At 48.7% G+C, this 25,014-nt stretch overlaps 2 protein-coding genes across 3 annotated transcripts in view; both read right to left on the reverse strand.

Annotated features, from left to right (window-relative positions):
• Positions 1-72: 72 nt before the first annotated feature.
• On the reverse strand, positions 73-18,437 carry SCARB2 (scavenger receptor class B member 2). Of its 2 annotated transcripts, XM_039551185.1 has the most exons (13): positions 18,269-18,437; positions 13,297-13,454; positions 9,483-9,630; positions 8,161-8,349; positions 7,377-7,468; positions 7,013-7,132; positions 6,010-6,188; positions 5,715-5,833; positions 4,006-4,079; positions 3,155-3,206; positions 2,364-2,522; positions 2,160-2,230; positions 73-1,021 (listed from the first exon to the last, which is right to left on the reverse strand). In XM_039551185.1, exons 1-12 carry the CDS (start codon positions 18,383-18,385, stop codon positions 2,201-2,203), a joined length of 1,437 nt encoding a protein of 478 aa, XP_039407119.1. In that variant the 5' UTR covers positions 18,386-18,437; the 3' UTR covers positions 73-1,021; positions 2,160-2,200. The 2 variants fall into 2 exon arrangements, with proteins under 2 accessions (XP_039407119.1, XP_039407118.1); XM_039551184.1 differs by lacking the exon at positions 2,160-2,230.
• Positions 18,438-18,507: 70 nt separating this feature from the next.
• Positions 18,508-25,014, reverse strand: part of CCDC158 (coiled-coil domain containing 158) — a 34,900-nt gene continuing 28,393 nt past the window's right edge. Inside the window, 1 exon segment of the mRNA XM_039550456.1 lies at positions 18,508-20,191. The gene's annotated coding sequence lies outside the window, so the exon portion shown is untranslated.

Raw genomic sequence — 25,014 nt, forward strand, 5'->3', positions numbered from 1 at the left:
AAACAAAGCAAATGCCAGTGCCCCTCTTTAGAAGACAATGACACATTTTAAGAACGTATTTCACTACCTATGGAAACATTCCTCGATGAGAATATTCTTTTAATCGGGGAGGGGGGGAAACCTTTGTGACTTTTAACACAAGTTTTTGTTTCACAAGTAAAAAAAGTGTCAGGAGTTCTCAGGACCCTGTCCATAACACGGAGGGGTACTCTCATCCCAAACATGCCAAGTCTGCATTCCCACCAAACCCCCACAACAACACCCACCAGCTTTGTCCCCTCCACCCCAAGAACAGCGCTGAGCTGCGGTGCCTGAAGCTGCAGAACAAACCCCACACCTGAAGGAGAAAAGCCTGGCTAACGAGCAGAGTGGGAACAGTTAGGTGGTTTGCATGGAAAAGCACTTCCAGCCGCTGGCTCGGTTGCACTGGAGCTACAGACGCTGCGCAAAGCTCCGCTCTGGGCTGGATTAGTTGTACATGTGCTGTGACAGGAGCAGGGACATGAATAACAAACACTCGGTGCACACCGCAGTAAGGACACGTTACAGACAGGACACCACCCGGCCCACAGCCAATCTGTCCCTGTCCCAGGGCCCTCCAGGAGCCTGCTGTATTCCCAGAACGCCGTCCACATTGCCAAGGCCGCTTGCAAACACCACCTGCGCCGCTCCTGTAGGGAATCAGGCCGGCTTGTGGTCGCCCATCCAGTGGTTCTGATCCTCTGTGGCTGCCAGCGCAGGTACAAACAGAGGGCAAGGCTGAGAAAAGCAGGATCTGGAGCAGTTTTAAAACGGAGTTTTAAAGTTGTAACGTAGCTGGCGAGAAAAAAGTCTCCTCCCTGGCTGACAGTGCAGAGTCTCTTCCACCTCTGTCCCACAAAAAGTCACGCTGGACACAACCGTGCCTCCACAGGGGACAGCTGGTGTTAGGTCAGCTCTAATGGTTTATTCTCCAAGCTCACAGGGTAAAGAAAATCTACTAAGACGTCCTGATGAGTGGGGACCTCTCCTCTTCAGTGCTCTGGAAGAACAAAACCACAGCAAGTTAAAGTGGCCGTGAGAGACCTTCCACCACGGGAAGCCGGGCTGCCCACACTCCAAGCAGGGAAGGGAAAAGCTCCTACTTCTAAGGAGAATTCCCTCTAAGAGAGCCAGGGCTGCACTAAGAAAGCACCAGAGGGTGGGTGGCAGCTTGGGCAGGGACCTGCTGTAGCACCTGACACAGGAGGGAAGGCCTGAACCACCCAAGGATCACAAGAAGAGCTGTACACTGCTGGATTACCTCTGTTTGCAGGAAAAGCAACAAAAGCAAAGTCGGAAAAGCATGGAATGCAGGTGTCCCTTTGTCACTCTGACCCCTGTAGAGTGTTCCAGCACATCCAAGAGAGCTAGTGTGAAGCTGTGCATGTAGGGTGGGGCAGGAACTTCTGGGTCAGGCCTTGGGCAGTGGGACAGATTGACATCCTGGCTGAGCTGCTGCTAACAGGGACGGGATGGGACAGGGAGGGGAAGGGAAAGGGGAATGGGGAGGGGGAGGAGAAGGGGGAGAGGAAGGGGAAGGGAACCAGTCTGTCCTACATAGGACCCTGAAGTACATGGGGATGGGAGGCAGTGGGACCCACTGATCCAGAGGGGTCCCCCAGGCACGGAGGGAAGTTGTAAGACAGCATTTAGGGAACATCAAACACGTGAGACCACAGTAAGCCCACAGCAACTATGAGGAGAAAACAGCCTCCTAGAGAACCCAGGCTATTCCTCTAGCCAAAGGCTCCACGCTTGGTGTCATCTGAACCCTTTTATGGTGAAAGGTTGGCGTCAGCTTTCACCCTGACAAGCACCTTTATGCCAGCGTGTCATGTGGGACAGAACTTCTCATAAACAGATTTACAAGCTGCCTTGTAAATAAAGAATACTGGAGAACAGTTTCTGCTGCTGCTGTCTGTGCAATTCATCTGTTCTTTGGCCACAAATTTGCATTCTGATTCTGGAAAATAATCCACTGCCACAACGCAGTTCTGCTGAGAACACTGACACCAACTAAATCTGTCCTCAAATATGGTGGAGCTTTTGCATCTTATCCTTCAGGGTCCTCTAGACAGGCTGATTTATTTCACTACTGTTGGCAAGGGAATTGGGCACAGAGACAGGACCTGCCTTACCAGGCTTCTCAGATTAACTCCGCTCCTTTGCTTTGGCGCGTTTATTCTGAGTCTATTAAAACTTCCCCTCCCTAGAAAGGTCATTTCCAACAAAAACAAAATAAAAACACGTGCAGAAAGACACCAAATGGTAAAATTAACCACAAGAAAAATCAAATGCAGGCGGATGTACAGCAAGCAAAGTCAAATCTGAGTGCTGCTTACCTCTTCACTTATCCCCCGGGACCTGCACACCAGCACAATGAAAACAATCCCAAAAACTATCCCCAGAGCCATGATCACAAAGGGGATCCCAGTCACAACACTGGCTTCTAGCAGGACATGCCTGAGTTTGCTGGCAGATGCTTCATCAATCAGAACACTCTGGAGCAGAGAGAGATGAAGGGGGGGAAAAAAAAAGGTTTATTTATTTCTGTGCTTTCTAGAAGATCACTTTTGTGAAGGGCAGGGAAACAACACTCCCGCAACTCTCAATCACTGCTTCATTGCCTCCTGGCATACTTTCCCCCTAAAAATTCTTCCAGGGGCCAGAAGGATCACCTAGTCTGTATTTCAAAGGAAAACAGGGATTTTTAACTTTTGGTTTAGGAATGGACTAATACAAGCCTGGAAAAACAGTGTTATGTCATCAAAACTAGTCCCCCCTGCATCCAATTAATTCAGTGATCCAACTACAGCACAGGAATATTGACAACAGATGACTCAAAGAAAGGTGTGATCTTCTGAAGTCCTGCCTCTGTCTGAGCAGCCCTTTTCCTCATGGCCAACTCCTTTGAGTTTAAAAGGAATGTCTGACTTAAGAGTGTTTGGCCGGGCTGAACTTAACCCTACAACAAGCAGCAGAAGGGTGTCAGTTAAGGAACAGCAACAGCTTCCTGTCTATCACTGTACAAAACAACAAGAAAATCAGCATTTTGTTTTCTGGCTAGCTCAGAGGGTATTTTTACAAGCATTAACATGCCACAGTGCTGGAAAGACATAACAAAACCGTTTACCTCATTTATATACATCACTGGGAAAATCAGCGTTCGGATGTTGCCTGTTTCACTGCGTGGAAAAAAAAGCAATAATAAAAAATTATGGGTTTGGAAATTTTCAACCTGAGGGTTCTGAAGACAGATTATACAACAACAATGAACAAGGAAAGTGTCCCTAAAAAACCCCTGGGCTGTTCCTTTTTGCTGTGGATTTTCACCTCCCTGCTGGAGTAGGACAATCTCCATCTCCAGGATGGATAAATTCTGGTTTGGGAGCAGGGCATATTTTGGGACTTGGTGGGCACTGAAAGACAGGGATCCATCTGGGGCTCATTCGTTACTGAGTGACAGATTTGTGCCAGGCAGCAGGAATTGAGCTAAGCTAATGTGGAAGGTTACTCCTATTTGTAAAACACAGAACTACTGTCCAAGCAACACAGGCACAGGAGCAAAAATCCCCCAACATTTGGCACATGTGGAATCCCAGCTCAGGCAGCAGCTGTGTTACTGTGACGGCTCCTGGGCACTGGGAAACAAGCCTGAAGGAACATCACTGGCTCTCCCAAGGGGAACTGGGCAGATAAAATACTTCTATTTTAGTTATTACAGCCAAGCTGTGCCAATAAACAAACATCAGCCCTGCAGCTGAGCAGGAGGAGTAGCTACCATACAGCATTCTTTACTCTGCAGGTGGAACTGGAGAGTCTGATTGAGAGGAGAGGATACTGCCCCTTCAAACTGAGATTGGATTGGACTTCTCTCTCACACTTCCTCTCTCCAACCCATATTCTATCCGAACACTGCAGAAAAATTCATTCTGAGTATCAGCTGAGATCTGAAACGCCCACCCGGCAGCAGAGAACACTCACAAAAATTCAGGTAATTTTCGGACGTGAACGTTGACCTGCATCCGCTTGGCTGCCCGCAGGACGAGCCCCGTCAGCTGGGGATTAAAGGAGATAAAGGAATAAAGTGTCAAAAAACCAAGTCAATGTGGCTGTAGTTGAGGTGGACATAACAGCCACACTAGTCATAATCCATGGTTGAGAAAGGTCGAAAGATTTTGTGTTTTCTCTACTGCTATCCTTATACCTCTTCACAGTGGCTGTGGCCTAATTTAAGATTGGCTGCTTAGCAAACAATGCCAAGGCTGTCTAACAAACAGTGACCATTCAGGCAGTAAACAACCAGCTGTACAAGCAAAGGTATCCTTGCTGCATGTTATCCACAAGCTCTTCCTTGTACACTCTCAGTGTCCCATAACAAGAACATCCTCCCCTTGTACCCAGAACATCTTCTCTCACTGATTATTTTCTTGGCCTTCTCTGTGGGTTTTACTACAGCTGCAGAATTTCACTGTAATATCCTCACGGGTAAATTCTGACTGGTTTCAGGTCTGACTCTGTGAGATTGTCAGTCCAGCTGTCAGTCTCCTCAGGTCCCCCCTTTTGTTTTTGTATTACAAAGACCGCGTTTATTGACTTTTGTAGAGCCTTTTGCATAAAAGACAATAAACACGGCACCATGAGCAGGATGCAAAAAATAACCAATAGGATCAGGCATCTGATTTTAAGCAGATTTTTGATCTATCTTGCAATTTGCCAATTGCCAAACAAACTATTGAGCCAATCAGATTCTGATTCTTCATGCAATTTTGACAAGTTTGTTTGTAATTCCTTAATGTGGGCATGAATGGATTTTGAACGATCAGACAAATTCATACAAGACACTCTATCAAAATCCTCACATCCATGTTCATGTGCTAGCAACAAAAAAATCAACAGCAGCTCTATTTTGCAGTGTAGTGTGCCTTACTGAACCAACACCTGTTAATAATCCGGCTAAAGCAAGCGAAGGGGCATTAGCCTGCCAAGCTAACCAACATCCTAACTTGTTTAACAGTCCCAGTGCTTTAGCAGCTGCTATTTGTGGAGAAAGGAAGGAAACATGTCATCATGTCAATCTCAACAAGTAAAAGTGAAAGAATGAGAACTGTGAGAATGCAGGAAGAACCTGGTACACACCACACAGCAGGATCTGCACTGGATCTTAGGAGAGGAGCTGTGGAATTTCCTCCCGCTTTAGCTGCGCATAACAGCCCAATGAGTCACAGCACTGTTTCTGTAAACCAGGCAGCTCGTGATTGTGCTCCTTCCCTCGACCCACATTTATATGTGGGGGTGTAGACATTACTGCTGTACTGGTTTTAGCTGGGAGAGAATTAATTTTCTCCACAGCAGCTGGTATGAGGCTGTGTTTTGGAACTGTGATGAAAACAGCGTGGGTAACACAGGGATGTTCCAGTGATTGCTGAGCAGTGCTTGCACAGCCTCCAGGCCCTTTCTGTTTCTCACACTGCCCTGCCAGTGAGTGGGTGGGGTGTGTGGGAAACTGGGAGGGGACAGGGACAGGACAGCTGACCCAAAGGGATCTCCCACTCCATCCAGCATCGTGGAACTAGTACAGATTGCCTGAGGTCAATGGGACTACGCCAGTACACACCATCCAAGGAGGTGACCTAAACCCACGTGCTTGGATCCATTCACCTACAGAACCCTTGAAAAAAGGCTGCACTTACAGGATTGATGTCCAGAAATGTCTCATGGTATTCTTTTCTGGGATGCATGCCCTCTATGTCTTCTATAAACTTTGGATCTGCCTGGTAAAAATGTGGAGCTGAGAGAAATATTGGAGCACCTGGAATGCAAAAGCACCAAGTCACCACCTAAAAAAAGGCCGAGCAGGATTCAGGGAAGCCTTTGAGGACCTCACAGCTCTGAGCCGTTTACAGAGAAGGGAAGGGCCCCTTGTGGAGCCACAAACCCCCAGTGTTTCTGGGACAAGCCCCTCACGGCCCTGCAGCTCGGCTGTACCCTGCTTGCAGACGCTGACGTTGAGCACGCCGGTGCCGGGGCAGTTCCCGGCGGGCACGCAGAAGCCGGCGTTGGCGGGGTTCACCGAGGTGTTGGCAAACACCATGGAGGAGGGCACGAAGCGGAACGTGGGCACCCCGGCCACGGCTCCGGAGCTGTCGTACACCAGGAACAGGGACCTGCAGGGAAGCAGAGCCAGGTGTGTCAGGCTGCAGCACACACCGGGGCCAGCTGCACGCGTCTCCCTGCTGATGCCTGTGTGTCGGCCCCGGTTTGCATTCCCAACACCTTCTGTATGGAATTTAATAGGCTCTGATCAGCAGACACACATCTCATCATCCTGCTGCTGCACAAAACAGACGGTCCCCATAGCACTATTGCATGTTGTGTAAGTGCTGGTACCTCTGCTGAGAGGGACCAGGAAAGGAACATGGTTGTGGAAGACAGAGCAATCTGGCACGTCCTGAATTTCGCCTAACACCCATCTGTATTGATTTAAATAATTTCAGATTGGTTTTCTTCTCCACACACCGGGAAATCAGCAAGAGGGGAGACAAGGCGTTAGGTAAGGAAGGAAACACCAAGATTTTCTCGGTACATTTCAGACAGTATCATGTAAAGTCATGAATCTCTGAAGAGGGCAACCTGGGTTCTCTAAAAAAGCACAGCACAGAGGAAGACTTTGGAGGCAATAAGCTTAAGGAAAGTTCATATAAATCCTTCAGTTCCCCTCCTTACTAGCCTTGCAGTGCAGTCTGTCCTTCTGGTTTCCTTCCAGATTTTTCCCTCACAAATCTTCATTTTGAAATAACACATCCTTAACTTGCTGCAGACTGGGAGGTTTTTTTTCTGTAACTCATCCTTCCCACCACGAATGAATGCAGGACACTGCTACTGTTAAATGAAATCACAGGAGGAGAACCACCAGCCTAACGTGACAGCTCAAGAGGAATGCACATAAATGCTCTGCTTTAAAGTCTGAGCAACACTGTCCTCTCCTTACCTGCAGAAATCAGAAGAAAAGATGTAGATGCTCTCATCTTTGTTGATCAGCGGGTGAAAGGATGTCCCATCTGTGCCATTGATCATGTTACATGTCTCTGTTGTCCACCAGCTCAAGGACCTGAACAAAGGGAAACAAAGAGAGCAAGGGCTAAAAGATCTCCAAGCAGCAGTCAGGCAATGCCAGCTCCCGGCCTAAGCAAATGGGAATCAGACCTGTACAGTGCTGATTCCTCTTGCCTCAGCTCTGCTAACAGGAAAAGGGTTTGAAATGGGTTTAAACTGCACCTACAGTCTCTTTAAACAGGCACCAGGCAAGCAAGGGGCAGATTCTGACAGAGGCAATAGTCCTCTGAAAAACTTACTCTTTTCCTTTCCACTCCACAATCCTGGAGAAGTTCAGGTAGCTCGTTTCCCCACTCAGGAAAACATATTCTCCATCATCAGTTCCGTTCATCTGCAAACAGATACAGTTTTCAGTGGCTCCACTCATTCTGTAGCACCTGGCAAAGGCACTGCAATGGGGTGGAGTTGAAGTTGTCACTACTCCAAATCCACCCCAGGAATGACGGACTGCCCCCGAGATCTGTGCAGTTCATCTCCACCTTGTACAGGAACGAGGTGGAAGTGACCAAGCAAGAGCCTTACACCTCCCAACTGCAGGAAATACAACTCCACATGAGCCTTTTCTCCCTTTGAGAGCTGCCCCTGAATAAAGAGCCCTCAGGAAGAAAATAATCCCACAGAAATAACCTCAGCACTGCAGACATCTCCAAGAAGCAAGGATTCCCCACAGCCCAAAATGACCAGAAACACTGTGGAAGCCAGGAATGGCTGCAGCACAGAAATAACATCCAATTTCAGTCAATTACTAAGGAAATCAGGGCGTTTTTCTAACAGTTTTCACAAGTGGCCCCACAAAGCCCATGTTATTCAAGCAAACACCCAAAATAGTGGAGGGGGTTGTCCTTGGAAAGCTTATCCATACCTCCCATCCAGTGCCTAGATGCAGGCAAACTGAAGAGGGAGCACGCCTTTGCTATCCCTACCTCCTGGCTCAGTCCAGGCACACCCCTCTCACAGCCCACACCCCGCAGCAGTGCCATCATTCCCCAGGGAAAGCACCAGCAGGCGTGGCCACCCAGTTACCTTGTTGAAGAGCCCGAAGACAGGGTCGATCTCGGGATGCAGCACGTGGATGGTGGAGAGCAGCCTGTCCTTGTAGCCCCACAGCAGCTCATGGACGCTGCGGACCGTGAACAGGGACTCCTGGTACAGAAGCAGCAGCACCTCCGTGGCAAACTGCAGAGGGGTCGACCTGGTCCACTCCATGGCAGTCTGCCAGGGCATTGCAATGAGGGAGCGATGGTCAGATTTCACGGGGAATAAATGATCAGCTGCATCCACACACAGACACTTTGCACCACACACACACACACATTCATTTCCCCAAGATGCAAACTGCAATGACGTTTATTTCCTTTCTAGCTGACAAGTGGGTTTACAGCATGAATTTAAAGAGGTCATAACAAAAGAAGGGCATTTCTTTGGGCTAACCAACCTGTGGTTCTTCTCATACTGCCTGTTACAGTACATCACAGCCAAAAATCTGAAGGAGAGATAATCCTTACCACCACGAGATGCCTGGGAGGAACTGGAAATACAGTGTCTGTATTGTCTGCAACTTTCAGGAAGCTGAGTCCTATCTACTGCTATATACAGGGCATTTCTGTACTCATTCATAAAATCAGGCATTTTTGGAAACGCTGGGGAAAAAGCTGAAATGAATGTACCCTGCAATTGAAATTAAACCAGGATGGAGAGTAAAGGCTGACTCACACTCCCTGTGCTGGAGTACAGCCTGACTTCCTCTGGAAGCTGTGACACCTTTGGATCTGCTTCTTCTCGTGCTATCTGCCTGTGATCACCACAACGAGACTCTCTTTCACCTAGCACAGTCCGGGGGTGCATTTCTAACTTTAATTCTACTCTGAGAGGTCCTTTTCATTCAGCTCCATCTGCAACTGCTCTGCTGTAGTTTCTTTCCAGTTTGAGAAGCAGACTTGGAGGCAGCTTCTCCAATTTTGACAAAATAACCCCAAGCACTCCTAACTTCTTCACGCAGAAGCCAGAGTTCCTCCTAGGTATTTGACATCAATAATTCCCTGGTTTCATGGACTCTTGGAAGCTCAGCAAGCCTGATTTCTCCTCATCCCTGTAGAGTGTGTGATCTCTTAGCACCAGAGGAAGGCACTAACACTGCAGAGGTGTGAGGAGAGGGAGGAACAAAACAAAACCCCCACAACAGTGAAGCCCCAAACTGAGACCAGCATCTGCCCAGGACACGAGCTGCCTCTCTCATTCTTCCATCACATTTATCTACTATAAAGGGGGAGTCAGGATGAAGCAACATGCTACTCATGCTGAAGTGTGTCAAGATGAATTCCAAGCAGGAATGAAAGAGAACTCACCACTGCAGGAATATTTACTGTCCTGATCAGGTCCACTTCAGGGTCTCCCACTGACTTCTGAGGTTCAAATACGTAAGTCTTTGGGTTTAGAGCAGACACTTTGGTTCCATTGTCCAAAAACTGGATGTGCACTCTTGGCCTGTATTCCCTGAAAGACAAGAGTTTGTTCTCTAATCAAGTTAAACTGAGTACACACAGCATTAACTGCAATTAACTTACGGCTGTTCTACTGCTTAAAGCACATAAAGGGTGAGATTTTCAGTTCTTTCGAAGTTGATTCCCTCACTGACACGAACTCCCCACTGTGTCAGTGTGAGCTGAGTCAGACCTCATGGGGCCTTTCCAAAAATGCCACCCCACGTGTTAATTGCACTTCATAATTTTGCCTCGTCTTTAAAAACCTCAAAGGAAGGACAACAATTTCAGACAGCTCAGAAGGATTTAGAGCCACCATATATGAGACTGCCCTTGAAGTCCTTGAAAATGAAACCTTTGCCTCTGCTGCAGGCAAAATCCACCCCCAGAAAGATGCAGGCTGCGTGTCTCTCACTGACCTAAGAACCCACCAGAATCCTTCTGCTGGCTACAGAGCACTCGGCACTGGGGCCTACATGTGACATGACCACAGAACAAGCCTCATTTTAGTTCTCCTCCTTTACTTCTCAAGCGGGAATCCTGGGCATGACAGAAATTCAACTGAAATTTTGCTGTTCACTACCCATGGCCTGGGAGGTTGCTGCTGTTCCTGTCTAAGCACTCAGACAGCAGGATAAAACTCAGGATTGCTGACAAACCAGTCCAATTGGCAAGCAACATCAAATGCTACCTGCTGGCCCGACGAGAAAGTCAGATCTTAATTACCCTGAAACACATGCAAGGAGAGCACTACTCAATTTTCATTACCACCAGCACTTTACAAACCAGGCTTATGCAGTTGTGCAGAAGAGGCTGACATACACGTGTCTCCAGCAAAGCCCAAAAGGGAAACGGCAGGCGGGCTGCTCACCCCCTGGCCCACACATGAGGTGAAATTCTCCCTACTTCCTCAGCCTGCAGTTACTCAGAAGGCTGCTGACTTTGACATTTGCCTGGGCAAATTTCAAGTCACATGACGTGAGGGAGAATCGTTCTGCCAGATGTTGTACCCTGATGTCCTGCATTCAGTTCAGATTGAGATTCTGTCCTGGCTGCCCTGGATCCATCAGTGCAGCTTCACACAACAGGCTGCATTACGCTGGTTCAGCTTTCAAATCTACAGCAAACTGGAAAGGCCTGTGAAACTACTGTTATTAGAAACCAGCCACTTCCCATCTTCCTTACCCAAAAGTGTCTCTACCGCTCCCCGGCATCCCTGCCACCCAGGAACATTTTGGTCTGACAACACTTCTAGCTTGACTTGCCAAGGGCCTCTTGGACAGCAATCTATTTTATACCCCAGGGCTGGAACTGAGGGGATGGAAATGGACAGCTGTGAAATGCCTTCCTAAAATAGACCAGGAGTAACCTGAGACACCTCTCCAGCTCTGCAGAGGAAAATAATACTCCCTGATGAGGGATACGAGTAGGAGGCTCTACGATGTTAGAGTTAAAAAGCTGTAAATGCGTGCAAGACCAGACAATATTCCAGTGTTCTTTGGGAGTCAGCAGGCTTGGGCAGATAAGCAGCTTGCACTTTGTAATTACTTACTTTACATGCCGCCAGTTCAACTTCCAGGATTTAAAACCAACATGGTTTTGGTACAGAATCTGCCTCGAGTGCTTTACAATGTATGCTGGTGAAAATTCTGAGCTGCAGGAAGAGACTCTCTTGAGCCCTCCCACCTCCTCCCTGTCAGTGACTGGATTTTTTTCCTCTGCTTTTCCAGCCCAGTTCACTCCCAGCCTTTCCCCAGACACGCTGTTTTATAAAAGCACAGAGCCATGCACTTCATGTGAAGGCATTTCAGATGTTCTCTCACATGCTAAAGCCAAATGAGTCTTCAATGCTTTGCTACACAGGGCCTGTGAAACCAACTGGACGTTTCTTCCCTGGCTGGAGCGTGCAGTAAGGCTGGAACATCCCTTCCTGCTCCCTGTGCTCCCACAGCCTCCCCTGCTCCCCACCCAGTGCTGACAGCCTGCTGCAGGCACAGCCAGGCAAGGCTTACGGAACCTGCTGGAAGAGAGCTCTCCACTTCCTAACTTTTCCTCCTTCCTCTATCAGACAGAGCAGAGCACAGGGGAATCCTGTCCAGACATGCCAGAATCAGGCTAAGCAAACAAGCCAGAAACAACTGGAATGTGCAGCCTCCTTCCTTCCCTCCCTGTCACCACCAAGAACACTGCAGGGAGGGCCGGCGTCGGGGACCCACCTGCAGCCAGCCTGTGGCGTGGGATGCAGGGAAAGGCTCTCTCCCAGCAAACCAGCAGCTCAGGCTGGGCCTCCCCTGGGGCAGGGACCAACCCAGGCCCATCCACCCTGCTGAGCTCCTTCATGGACAAGGTGCAGCTTCCCAAACCAGGCTACGTGTGACACCCAGGAGAGACTCGGAGCTAAGGAAAGGGAAAAGAAGAAGCTGGCAAAGAGGACTGAATACCAGCCTGTGTGGTTCCCTGCAGCTCTGCAAACCCTGGAGCTGATCCTATTTACCTTCCTGACACAGAACTGACTGAACACATTGCTGACTAATGACCAGCGTTACACCACACACACCTGAAGGAAAGCCTGGGAACTTGAGAGCTTGTGTATCTTTTCTCCAGCTCTACCGGCTCATGTAATAGCAGGGATTTTACCAAAGTACTACATGGAGTTTGCCAGGGCTAAACAGACAGAGGATTAGAATGCAGAGGAGACAGGGGAAGGGATTGTTGGCAGAAGGAGAAGCAAAGCTGAGGTGTGGGAGGAAGGAAACTGAGAGGCAAGAGATAATGCAAAAAATCAAGGCTCCCACAAAGGCTCTTGCTTTCATTCCAGCATTTTTTTCAAATACTAACAGATTCTGATCATTCTGAAGCTTAGGTAAAGACAACTCCTTCTGGCACTGAGCCACTGCCCAGCCTGGATGAGCCTGTGACCACAAGTGAGGCTGCCACTGAGGAATCCACCTTTTTGCCATGGTGATAGAATTCCTCATAATGCCAGAACTCCCAAGACTACAACCCTTCCTGCCACAGGCCTGCTCCTGGTTTACAGGGCTGCAGGCAGCTGAGCAGAACACAGCTCTAAAGGAAAACTCGTTTGTAAGGTGACTTTAAAAATCTCTCCATGCCACACAAGATAGCTCTAGGGGCTGGACAATATCTAATGCTGCGCGTGGCCTTAGTAAATCCATCAGTAAAAATGAGAGGTCTAAAATCTAAGCAGGTTTTTCAGTGAGGGTTGGCTCAGGAAGACCCTTTTAGTACCACTGTGTTTTTCTGGCCACATTCTACCCATGTGGATTGTGCAACTCCAGCTAGGAATCAATTCCTGAGTGTGCATGAGTCACACTTTTGTGCAACATTCCTCTCCCCAGCCTCCCAAACATCACCCAACTCACAAGACAACAGGCCAGGATGCAACAGCATCGCTGTGTTCAGCAGCTGAAGAACAGCAGCACACCACCACAGCTTTGCCCAAAATCTGACAGAAGTCGCTGCCTTCGTCTGAAACCAGTTGCAAGTGTCAGTACTGTCTGTGTGGGCTGTGACCGTGCTCCCCTGGATAAACCTGCCCTCACACATTAGCACCTAGATTTTCTCCTAGAACGGGATCCCAAATGTTCTGGATCCCACATTTTGGCTTCCTCACACAGCACAGCTTTTGTGAAGTGTGGAACAACTGAAAGGGTCGTACCTGTAGGTGTATGGTCCTATTTCCTCTACGAGAGGAGTAGCTCCTTGGAGCACTTCCAAAGGATTTGTCACATTAAAAAAGTAGAACTGCATGTAGACTGGGGGGGGAGGGTCCTCCCAGGCCTCAAAGGTTTCCGTGCCATTCTTCAGTACTGTTCCCTGAAACAAGAGAAAGGCAGATCAGCTGCTGATGCTATGATGCTGCATGATACTGACAGGAAAGAGAGGACTTCCATGCCTTGGGAACAAGCACAGGCAGTAAGACTCAAGACCACAATTCTAGATCTACTTTACTTTGAAACAGCTCACTCAATATCAACCAGCATAGGCACCTGCTCTCCTGACTACAGCCCAGGGGTAAAGTTGGTTGGTTTGTAGTTCCTCTTCTCCCCACAGACAATGGTGCCTGACATTTTTCAGAATGGAGACTGATCAGCTATTACTCAGCAATCCTGTCTCTTTTCCTGCACCAGTAAAAACCTCCACCTGGTGCAAGACACCACAAAACGTGCCAACGTTACAGATAAAAGTGTAACTCAACAGTGGGAGGCCAAGAGAGTCCTGGCCTTGATGGTTTCTTTGCCCAAGAATGTCAGATTCTAACACAGCTGTGAGATTCTGCCTCCAAAGCAATTGGACTTTGTTTTTCAGCGGTCTGTGAGAAAAACTGTGAGTGACAAATTTCTTTCAGGTAGGCGCTCTAGGGTCTGTGCCTTTCCAAGGTCTTGGAATAGGGGAAAGATTGTTTGCCCTCTGTCTTTAACTTCTTTCCTACAGCAGTGTCAGCACAATGGTCTGTCAGTCTATTTTGTAATCAAGCTATAAATCATTCTTTTATAGCAGAAGCACTTGAGAAATGAAACACTAATTCCCTTACCTCAGTGATACCCCTTATCAGTATATACATGTTATATGGAAAGTCACAAGCACAGCTGTCACACAGAGCTCCATAACAGAGGTCTCAATCTCTCACTTTATTGCTATCCTGTTTCAGGTAAAATTCACTCCACCTATAAAGCATCCCCACTGCCAAAGTCAAGGCTTTTCATGTAGTTCTAACACTGGAACTGCTTCAGTGGTCACAAAGAGAAATCTGGCTGGCAGAGTGAATTTTCAGGAATAAACACAAAGAAAACTCTGTCTTTAAAAACCACATCACCTGTGGGTGGAAGAAACGGAGGAGGGGAATGATTTGCAATCAAATGGGTCTCATACACACTCATTCTTTTTATTCTTCTGAGCAAACAAGTCAAATATTGTGAGTGGAAGCTCAGAATCAGGGCAGGCTGGACAGCTGCCAGCTCGTGGTGGATGTTTATGGGGTCTTATCAGCCACAGTTGCCTCAGGACTCATTCTTGGCCTTCCCTCTTAAGGAGCTGTTTTCTCTCCATGTGGACTTTAATTTTGAAGGATGAGATAAAGAGAAGGCTGTTTCAGAGAGAAACTTACTGGCAGGAGCTTGGCACGGCAGGAGTAATGCTGAGTGGCAGTGAGAGCCAGCCCAGCTGGTGGCACTTTGCACTTGCAGCCTGCTTTCCCCATAGGATTAAAACCCATGTATTCCGTGCACAGCTCAAAAATTAATGTGTTTCAGACATGCTTGAGGAGTTTGGAGCATTTCTCTGGAACTACCAACACCTCATATGCACAATTTCCTACGCAGCCAGATGCTCTTGGTCCAGTTCTCTTATGATGTATGCCAAGGAGACCCATTCCCTGGTCATACTCATTCCACATCTATTTCTTGGATCTGCATGCCACAATGTGGATCTCCCACAGAAATTAAGTGTCTACTTATAGCTCTGTACAGTGACAGCAAACCCAGATTCACAAACTTCTGAGCTGGATTCAGAGAGACTCCCAAAAACTGTCAAATAATGAAACATAGTAAGCTCTTTTCTTGTGATTTTCACCAAATGTTACCAGGGATATTTCAGTCTATCACATGATATTACAGTGATATCAGTGCTTCTACTTTCCACGTGGAGCCCACGCTCACTTCCAGTGTTCCAAAGCATCCTTCCTGCTGACTGTATTTATCAGCCAGCCCTGAACTCACAGCGCTCTCATTTGCTGCTGTTTCCTTGCCTTGACTGTGCTTTACACACAGGAAATAAAAAGGGAGCTTTCCCTCCCAAATATAACTGTTAGTGGCAGTGATGGTGGGAGTGGGAAATGGTACTGAACATTTTTGAAACCTACACAGAAAATTTCATTTTTTTTTTTTACCTCTGGAACTCCTAAATATTATAATTCCAAGATGTACTTTTATGTGTTCATCTGTGACTGAGTTGAACCACAACTTGTTACGGTGATAGGGTAAATGTTGAGACCAGCATGAACAGACCTCTCTACTCCCACACCTTGGGAATGCCCTGACCCAAAGGAGCATCCCAATGGATCCTTCAGCTAGGCCTTCATACTAAACCCTGCTGAGAGCTCCAGTATTTGGCATTAAACAACAGCAGTAAAAAATGACAATGATGAATTCATCAAAGGAGAAAACATCTTCCTTGTCCCTTTGGGCCTGAAACACACCAGCCACCTCAGCCCAACAGATGGCTGGCTACAAGTCCAGTGGAATTTCAAAGGGTTTGAAGATGAAGTGTTTTCTAAAATTAACAGCATAAGGGATGTGGCATGAAGGAAACACCTGGGCCAAAGGACTGACTGACCTCGGAGTTTGAAATTAGGAGCATAGCTCAAAGATTGGTTATATATATATTTATATAAATAAAATATTAGGTTATATTTATCAACTGCACACCTAGGGCAATAAAAATGCAAGCATCTACTCATCAAAGAGCACAAGCACTGGCAGCTGGGAAGGCCTTTCTCCTAGGGGAGATTCATCCTTGTTCATTATAAGTCTTTTCCCATGACTCTCTGGAGTTTCAGGTGCTAGGGCCTGGTAACAAACAGGTTTTGGCCATCTGATTGGGATGGCACGTTTAGTTCACAAAAACACAATAAAATTGCAAATAAAGAATAAGTTGACGAGATTTGAATGCCTTCTGGGAAAAGTGCTGCCACTGTTCTTGTCACAACACATCTGCCCACTGATTTTCAAGGGGATGGGAAGTCTGACAGCAGGTTGGATTTCCCACTCTTCCCACACCCTCTCTGTATCCCAGATCCTGCCTTTGGCTGGAAAGGCTGCTGCACACAACCCCCTGTGAAAGCAGAGCCATCCTCAGCGGTTCACAGGTGCTGGGTTTGGAGGCACAGGTGCCTCAGCTGCTCCAAAATACAGCTTTCCACTCCAGCTGCACTTGAGACTGCAAAGGCAGCCCTTCACTGTGAGGCAGCTCCGTTTCAGGATGGCTGGAAAGCCCTCAAAGGAACAGCAACTCCTTGCAAAGGCTTGGGTCTTGCCCCATTTCAAAGGCAAATTAACATTAGTCTATTTGCACAAGATTCTCTAAGCTACATACGGTTACACAAGAGACAGCAGCTTTCTAGACTACACACAAATGAGGGAAAGCTCATGTGGGGTAAAGAAAATATAGAAAGAAGCCAGCTCAGCAGAGTGACTGGGAGCACCCTGCTTTGGGGCTGAAAGCTGCACTTCCCCAGTCTGGGGGTGCGTGGCTCCTAGAGAAGGCCAGCAGGGATTTGGCAGCTCTCGCGGAGAGCCGGATGCCTCACTCCCTGCAATCCAGATGTGTGCCAGCACGAGCTGGAGAGCAGCAGGCAGGAAAAGACTGAGCTCTGGAAACTTTATCCTGCATTACTGAAAGCCCTGCTGAGCGAATACCAACTTGCTCTTACATAAGGCACTGTTGTGGGGAAGGAGCAGGCAGCCAGGAGATAATACGCGTAAGGAGGATCACGCCTAATTCCCGACAGTCCAGCTCCAAACCACTGCTTCCACCCCACTGCTCCGGGAAGAGCAGCACACTTGGAAGTAGAACTTCTGGGATGCAGAGGATGGCAAACTCCTTCTCAAGGAGAGCCAAGATGAGGGGCATGGAGCTGCACTTCCAAGTGCCACAACCTGCTGTAGGCTCACTCCCAACCTAAAATCGCACTTGCCAAACCCATCTGATTTCAGTTAAGACAACGCAGGTTCCAGGGTAGAAAATGCTCCCTGTCAACAGCCCAGAGGAAAGAACAGGTTAGGAGATCACAGGTTAGGTGATCTGGTCACCAGTTAGACAACAGCACTGGTCAAATCCCCTTCACTGGTTAGCATTGCTGGTTTCTCTGTCAGAATAAGAACTAAGATGATATTCCTCAGATAGACAGATAAACAACTGTTCATTTACAAAGGAATTCCAAAGGAATTACTAACAAGTTGACCCTTCTCACTGGACCACTAGATAAAGGCACAGAGCCACTCTGGGAGAGAAACAAAAGCTTAGGCAGAGCAGGAACAGTGCAGGCCTCTGCACCCAGAGCAATGCCAGGATGGGTGTCCCCAAGTGTGGAACAACAGGGTGAAATGCCTCACTGCCATCACCCAGCCTGGGGAACTGAGAGATACCACGTGTTCCAGCCCACAGCACGTCTGGCTGTGCTCCAGAGGCAGCAGTAAATGGAGCAGCAGAACAAGTATGAAAGCTGCAAGCAATTTAGGACAGAGGCAGCAAAAAGAAGGGGTGCTTTAGGTGTCCACTGCTCCCCTCAGCTGATGCTGCTCTGGAGAGGGCTCCTCGCTACAGCTGCTGCCCCACAGCCAGCAAAGCTGCCTCAAGAGGACGCATTTTTACCCATCCGCACCCAATTCTTACCCAATTCTTACCCAGGGACCAGGGCAGCCTGAGCTCCATTCTGAGCCCCAGCCCAGCCAGGTGGTGCTGGGCGGCGGGGGGGGGTTCACAGCCCAGGGATGCTCCTGCCTACCCGCCCACCCACCCACAGCTGCTGCAAGGAGGGAGCCAGCTCCGTCCCTCCCTCCCTCCCTCGGCTATTGTCAGAGGGAATAAACCGGTAAACAAGGACCGGGACGGGAAGGCGGTAATGCTTTTACCTGCTTCACCTGCAGATCCACCACCGTCTGGAAGACGTGCGCGACCAGCAAGGAGATGCTGGCGATGAGCAGCGTCATGGCCAGGACCCCCACGGTGACGAGGCACAGCGACTTCATGGCTGCTGCTGCTGCTGCTGCCGCCGAGCAGGGCCGGCCTTGGCTCCGGGGCCGGGCGGGCTCCGGGGGCGGGCGCACTGCGGGCCCCGCCCGCCGCGCCGGGAGGAGCCGCCCGCCGCCCCTCGGCGCCGCAGGGACCGCGGCTCCTCCGGGGGGGCTGTCCCGGCTCACTGGGGCCGGCACTGCGCTTCCCAAAGGAAACAGGGGGTGCTTCCTGCCCGCAGGGATGCCTGGCACAGCCGGAATCCTGCTGCGCGCTGGGGATGGCGCTGCTAGAGCGCCGCGCTCGGTGCAGTCGGCAGCGCCAAAGGGCGTTCTGGAAAACAAGCGGAGGAATTCCATAGCAAGATGATTGGGGGGAAACCTGCAGGGAGCGCGAGGCGCCTCTAGACTGAATTAAGCATCGCAGGGAGCGGATTCTGCCACAATTCATTGCAATTCACCTGCCACTAACACAGTTAAGCCGCTCCTGAAAAAGAAATCAAATCAATGTACCTGCTCTTTTAAAAGCCAGTGGGATATACTGCTTCACTTTCCCACCCAATCACTGCCAGCAGGAGGGAAAGACACCGGCAACAGGGGCTTTCCCAGCGACAGATGTCCTGCCAACCCCTTTCCACCACGGCCTTCCTATGGCACAAGAGGAAGGAAAGCCCTGCGACACAGGGCTCCCATCCCACGTCCCATCAGCAGGCTGCCAGCAGCACCAGTGTTTCCCAAGTCACGAGTCAGTTCCCTCTCCCAACCACGAGGACGGCAGCTTGCCAGCAGCAGCCTGATCCAAGTAATGCTTTCCTGAGCAAGAGGGTAAGTGGCCCATCAGGTGGATTTCCTGCTAAGATGGACTGAAGCATCTTCCCTTATAAATACTTCTTCCTGAAACTGTGATTGCAGCAACAGTGTTATGTTACTATGTGCCCTTTCGGATATTTTTGCTTATGAAAGGTTCTGAGGTCACATGTCACAGTTGTTTGGAAAAGCAGAATTTTTGTGGTTCCACCCAGGCAGGAAAAAGGATAAAGAAAATTGTTCTGGCAGCTTGCTTTCCTTTAGATTCCCATTCCAGAGTGGTGTTCTTAGCCCTGTTTCATCACCATCTCTCCAAAAACCAGAACCAGAATACATAATTAGAATCTGGTTTTGAAGGCTAATTTAACTACAGCAATAGAACCCTCCCCTTAGAAAGACTCTTCCACAGGATTTCTCTCTCTGAAACCATAAACATTCCCTTCCACTGTAAAATATTTTAGCTGAACCCTGGCACAAATATTTATAGATCAAGCAAAGACTCCTGCAGAATTTTGTGTTTGCTTAATTCACCTTTTTGGTTTATTTTTCCATAAAAATCTACCCATGTGATGCATAGAACCACACCGTTTCTCCATGCAGATTTTCCAGATTCTCGGTGTGAATTATTTTCTTTATTTTGGCAAATTATTTTACCTTTGGAAGCCAAGGAAGTGCTCCCCAGCCATCATACCCTGCAAACACTCCCGTGAGGAGTGGCTCCACCTCTGAGTGCAGCCTGGGAATGCAGTGAGTGCGCTGCTGGCTCAAGGCACAATCCTGTGTCATAATTACGGATCCCTGAAACAAGCAGAGGCACATCTTCCCTTTCCAGCACCATGATGATATTACTGAGAGAAGAAGCACACAAGGCCCACATTCTGGAAAGCATGGACACGGTGAAATTGTCCTGTCCCGTGCACTGGGAATATCTCTAATTAATATAAAAAGCCAGACTTACTGAGGCTGTGATGTGGCTCCTTCAGTTTGTACAACACCAGATGCTTGGCTCCTTGGGGTCTATGTAAGGCAGGAAAAGCTTGTCAGGGAAGGAATTAGGAAATCACACAGCACAGTATCAGCCAAATCAGAACAGATCCCAGAAATCCTTCATCCTACTCCTGTGGTTTAGTAACTATCAGACATTTCTTCAGTCAATGTTGAATGCTGCCCACAACAGAGGGCTGGAACAGCACACAGGAGGGTGGGGTATTGTTCCTTGTCTCTGTGTGCATCCATAGCACTTCATGGATCTCTGGACTTTGACACCCAAGATAGGAATCGCGCTTGCCCTTACTTAGTCATCTGCCACTGCTGACAGACCTGTTCACACCACGTCTGACTGGATCCAGGCCTTGCACTGTGTCCTTCAGGAGCTGTGACCTCGGGGCAGACAGAGACGTCTAACAGCCTCTCCAGGACCAAGTGTAGTTTCATCTCAACACTGAAAATGCAGCTGTAACTAGAAAAGTGCTGTACTTAACAGACACTCCACCAGTTTCTGTCTTATCTACAATTTGGGTAGGCTTGTCACTCGTCTCCTGCTGCTGCATCATGTTTGCAGTCTGCTTCCCTCTATGGATCTGTGGTACCTGGCTGCCCAGCTCATCCACACAATGTTAAACACATTACAGGGAACCTGCAGTGAGGAGACTGACAGCTGGACTGACAATCTCACAGAGTCAGACCTGAAACCAGTCAGAATTTACCCATGAGGATATTACAGTGAAATTCTGCAGCTTTAGTAAAACCCACAGAGAAGGCCAGGAAGATGATTAATGAGAGAAAATATTCTGGATACGAGGGGAGGATGTTCTTGTTATGGGACACTGAGAGTGTACAAGGAAGAGCTTGTGGATAACATGCAGCAAGGATACCTTTGCTTGTACAGCTGGTTGTTTACTGCCTGAATGGTCACTGTTTGTTAGACAGCCTTGGCATTGTTTGCTAAGCAGCCAATCTTAAATTAGGCCACAGCCACTGTGAAGAGGTATAAGGATAGCAGTAGAGAAAACACAAAATCTTTCGACCTTTCTTGACCATGGATTATGACTAGTGTGGCTGTTATGTCTGCCTCGACACCAGCCACACTGCAGGTCCTTCCCATCCCCAGTGTCCTGACAAAGAGCCTGTGCTGGCTGCAGCTCCACAGCAAGGGCCAAGAAGGACAGCAGCACAAGCCTTACATGCAGAGAACACTCCCAGCCTTGGAGGAGCAGCTCTTGGGGAACACCCAAGCGCATCAGTAACACACAAGGAAAAGGTTTCCAGAGGCTTTGCCCTCCTGCTTTCCCTGCACAGCTCCCACACATCCTTGTCACCAGACAATGCACACACACTGTGGGTTTCTAGCGCTCTATGCTTAATTAATAAAATCATAACCTCATTATAAGATCCTGATTTGAGCTGAGAGTTCAGACATTTCTGAAAGGTTTGTAAGTGGGTAGTGATCACATTGCACTGTCTCAAGCTTTAATTTATTCTTCCTACAGAGGCAAATTAACTGCTGACAGGAACGCAGTTCACCGTAGGGCAGAGCTATGCTGCAACTACTGGGTCCATCAGCGACCTTGGAGAGGGCTGGGAGTAAAGTTGGTGCTTTTGTAAGAGCAGCCTTTGCTCTTGGGTTAGAACACTGCTTGACTTCCAGATTTGGGACAGTGACATCTCAGGAGATGGCACATTTGCCTACAATAGCATTTAATTTTGATTCTGAGGAAATCAAATACTTTTAACTGTTATGAGATTAGCAGCAAAAATGCTTTTCCTTCTGAAATTTGGGCCTGACTCATGTTTTTGACACTCCCCAGCTAAATAACCGCAGTCCTCGTGGATTGTAAGCCACTCACACACACATGCATGTCGTAATTGCGATAGAGGCCATGTGGCACATTTTAGAATCACACACACAACCATATTCCTCATAAATTGAGCTATACCAAAATTAGCAAGTGCAGCCACTCACACCCATCAGCTGCTTTTGGTGGGGTTTGCTGCTCCCCTGACTCATCTGCCTGTGCAGCACGAGCCTCATGACTCAGGAGTGCCAAGCTGTGCTACCTGCATGGGACTGAGCGTCGCCCCAGGCCACCTTTTCCTCACTGTCCTTTTCACCAGGATTTCTCCCCTCACACAAACCTGAACCCCTCATTCAAAACACCTCCTTTCCAGCACTGGCACAGAGCAGTGCTACAGCCCTCCCTGCTGAACCAGGAAATACCTTCTGGGGAGGGAGAATGTCACCAGTGGCTGTAAAACAGAGACCTTGCTGGGAAAGGAAGGCAAGCAAGCTGCAGGGCATGCACGGGGACGGACAGGAGGCTCTGGCAAGTGGCACCGTCTGGGTAATTTACACAGGTTTGCTGAGGGCGTGGCTTGCAGTGCCAAGCCCATCTCATCAGTGAAGCTCCTCCTGTCAGTTTTACTGCTTTAACTCAGGTTTTAGCTTCTGCAATGCAGATTGCAAGAGGAAGAACGCTGTCTTTTCAAGTGCTTGATCTGATCCTCTTGAGCATTGCCCACAGAGACTGACAGTTTTCCAAGCCTTCAGTTTTCTATACAGCCCTTGAGGCAGCTCCAGGATGAACCAGGTTTACTTGTTCTGCTGCTGCTGAGCACTGCAAACAGCCCTGAACTACTGGGAGCACCCTCTGCACGCCAAGGGGTAAGCAGAAGTGTGGAAGCAGCCAGGGAGGAGAACCAAAAGCACAGCTGATATGACCCCATGCTGTTCCCAGCAGTAGAGCAAAGGAGAACCTGGCAAAGAAAAGTCTGGAGAAATGCAAAACCAGACCAGGATTTTGTTCACTCTTGCCTTACAAACAAGGAGACAACAAAGCCCGAATCACCACAGAAATGTATCTCTGATTTTACTCTAGGCAGACCTATAGGGAGCAGGCAGGTTTCTGACACATGTGGATAACAGAGTCAGGTTAGTCATGCAGGTCAGGTGTTTTATCAGTCACATACTTCCCCATCAATATCTGACACTGCAGAGCAGAGATTTCACCCTCCAGCCTTGAAAAAGTCTCCTGCTAACCCTGGACATGACAGACATTATGAACAACCTCTTAATTCAAACAGAATCCATGGTGATCATGCACTTTTTTTCCTATAGTATGGTGTGGATGCCTCCTAAAAAGGGGAGGATTACAGTCTACAGCTGTCAGTGGGGCTTCAGGGCCCAAATTCCAGAGCAGTGGATGAACACTCCAGCCCCTGACCCAGACCATCCTGAAGGGAAGGGACAAAGAGAGACCTGTTCCATTTATTTGCTTCATTTGGGGCTTTGACTGAGTTTCAACCTATACCTCGTTTTAAGTGAACTGCACTAGGGAGAGCACATTTAAAATGAGCAAACCAATGGCACATGTTTCCCTCACCTGAGAGTGCTGTCCCACATAAATGCCACTCTGACATACAAAGGTGAGGGATGCTCCATAGGAGAGACTCTCGAGGAGTCTCATTTTGATCTTTTTGTAGCCCATTCTCAACTGCTTTCTGATCTGAATGAGTTCAAGAGCAGACTCTGCCCCTTAGAATGTCTGCTGCTGCATTAAAGCTTAGATGCACACACCTCTCAACAAATCTCACTGAGGAAAAGTGGAGGTCTTGCACAGAGAGATAGAGACAGGGATTTTCACAGTCTCCACTGACTGCATTTGGGAGAGGCTGCAAACCTACAATCAGTGTCTGCTTTGTTCTGAGACTGTCTTATATCACAGCCTGAAATCTTCCCCCATTCCTGAAGCAAACATAGGGATTGAAGGCTGCAATTAGATGATCTTGCCAGCCTACATCACATTATGATTTACTCAGGCAATCAACTAACTCTAATTAAAATTCTGCAGTGTAAGTATCTTCTAGCAGGCAGCACCAGTGGCTCCAGAGCAGCACAGCCGAACTCTCTGGAGCCCTCCCATGCACAAAACCTGGGGTGTCCATCCTTAAAGTGCACCAAACTCGCTGCCACAGATGAGGAAAGACCAAAAAGGCTCGTGCTGGAAGTCTCTCCCTGACTGCCAGTGTCCACTGCACTTAAATGCACACTTGGCAGGCCCAGAATGAATCATCCTTAGCCCCGGCTGGCCAATGGCAGCCACTGGAAAACAAATGCTTTGTACGTCAGCCTGGAAACAAACAGCTCCTGTGCCAGCTCAGACAACGAGGCTGTGTGTGGGACAGCCCTCAGCTCCCATCCCGGGTGGGGCAGCACTGCCTGAGGGCATGCCACCCACCAGCTTCCCTGGAAGTGTGCCAGAGGTGGTGGTCTCAAGTAACCAGGTCAGTAGAAGGATGAGGGAAATGATGTGCAAACGGTTAAAGGACGAAGAGTATCCTAGGGGTCTGATCCTGGTAGGAGGGCTACGGAATCTCCTACCTTAGGATCTGTTTTCCCTGTATCTCCCAGCCCCCGAGGGCAGTGCAGAGCCAGGCTCTGCAGCACTTCGTAGCTCCAAATTCCTGCTGAAGGCAAAGCTTTGGCCCCACGATGTGCCGGCACCGGTGCGTGGCAGGGTTTTATCCCAGCGCAGTAAACAAGATCCCGGGACTGTTTGGATGGGCAGGACGCCAGGCTCCCTCCAGGACAACTGCTCACAGCTGCTGACAGCAACGCTGCCTTCAACTGTTTGTATCGTCTGCTCAGCACAGAAGAGGCACGGAGGAAAAAACACTGAGGGGGAAAGGGAAGGAAAACGGTGCCTGACAACAAAGCCAAGCGACCCAGCACCCTTTGGCTATTTCTAGGTCCATGCTTCTTCCAGAAGCCAGCTCCTCTGTCCCCATTCCTTGCCAGATCCCAGGCTCCAGCCCCAGTGCCATGTTGCACTTGGGTGCCTGCC

This window comes from Corvus cornix, chromosome 4 (genome assembly GCF_000738735.6).
Source record: "Corvus cornix cornix isolate S_Up_H32 chromosome 4, ASM73873v5, whole genome shotgun sequence".
In the NCBI taxonomy this organism is placed as follows: domain Eukaryota; kingdom Metazoa; phylum Chordata; class Aves; order Passeriformes; family Corvidae; genus Corvus; species Corvus cornix.

What these genes read in the sequence shown, in the direction of transcription:
- SCARB2 (XM_039551184.1), bottom strand. Translation starts at nt 18,385, where the DNA reads ATGAAGTCGCTGTGCCTCGTCACCGTGGGGGTCCTGGCCATGACGCTG. An exon ending in GTGGAGTGGAAAGGAAAAGA is followed by an intron (nt 7,133 to 7,376) that starts GTAAGTTTTTCA and finishes CCCTTTGTTCAG; the next exon opens with GTCCTTGAGCTGGTGGACAA. An exon ending in CGTCAGCGTCTGCAAGCAGG is followed by an intron (nt 5,834 to 6,009) that starts GTACAGCCGAGC and finishes TTTGCATTCCAG; the next exon opens with GTGCTCCAATATTTCTCTCA.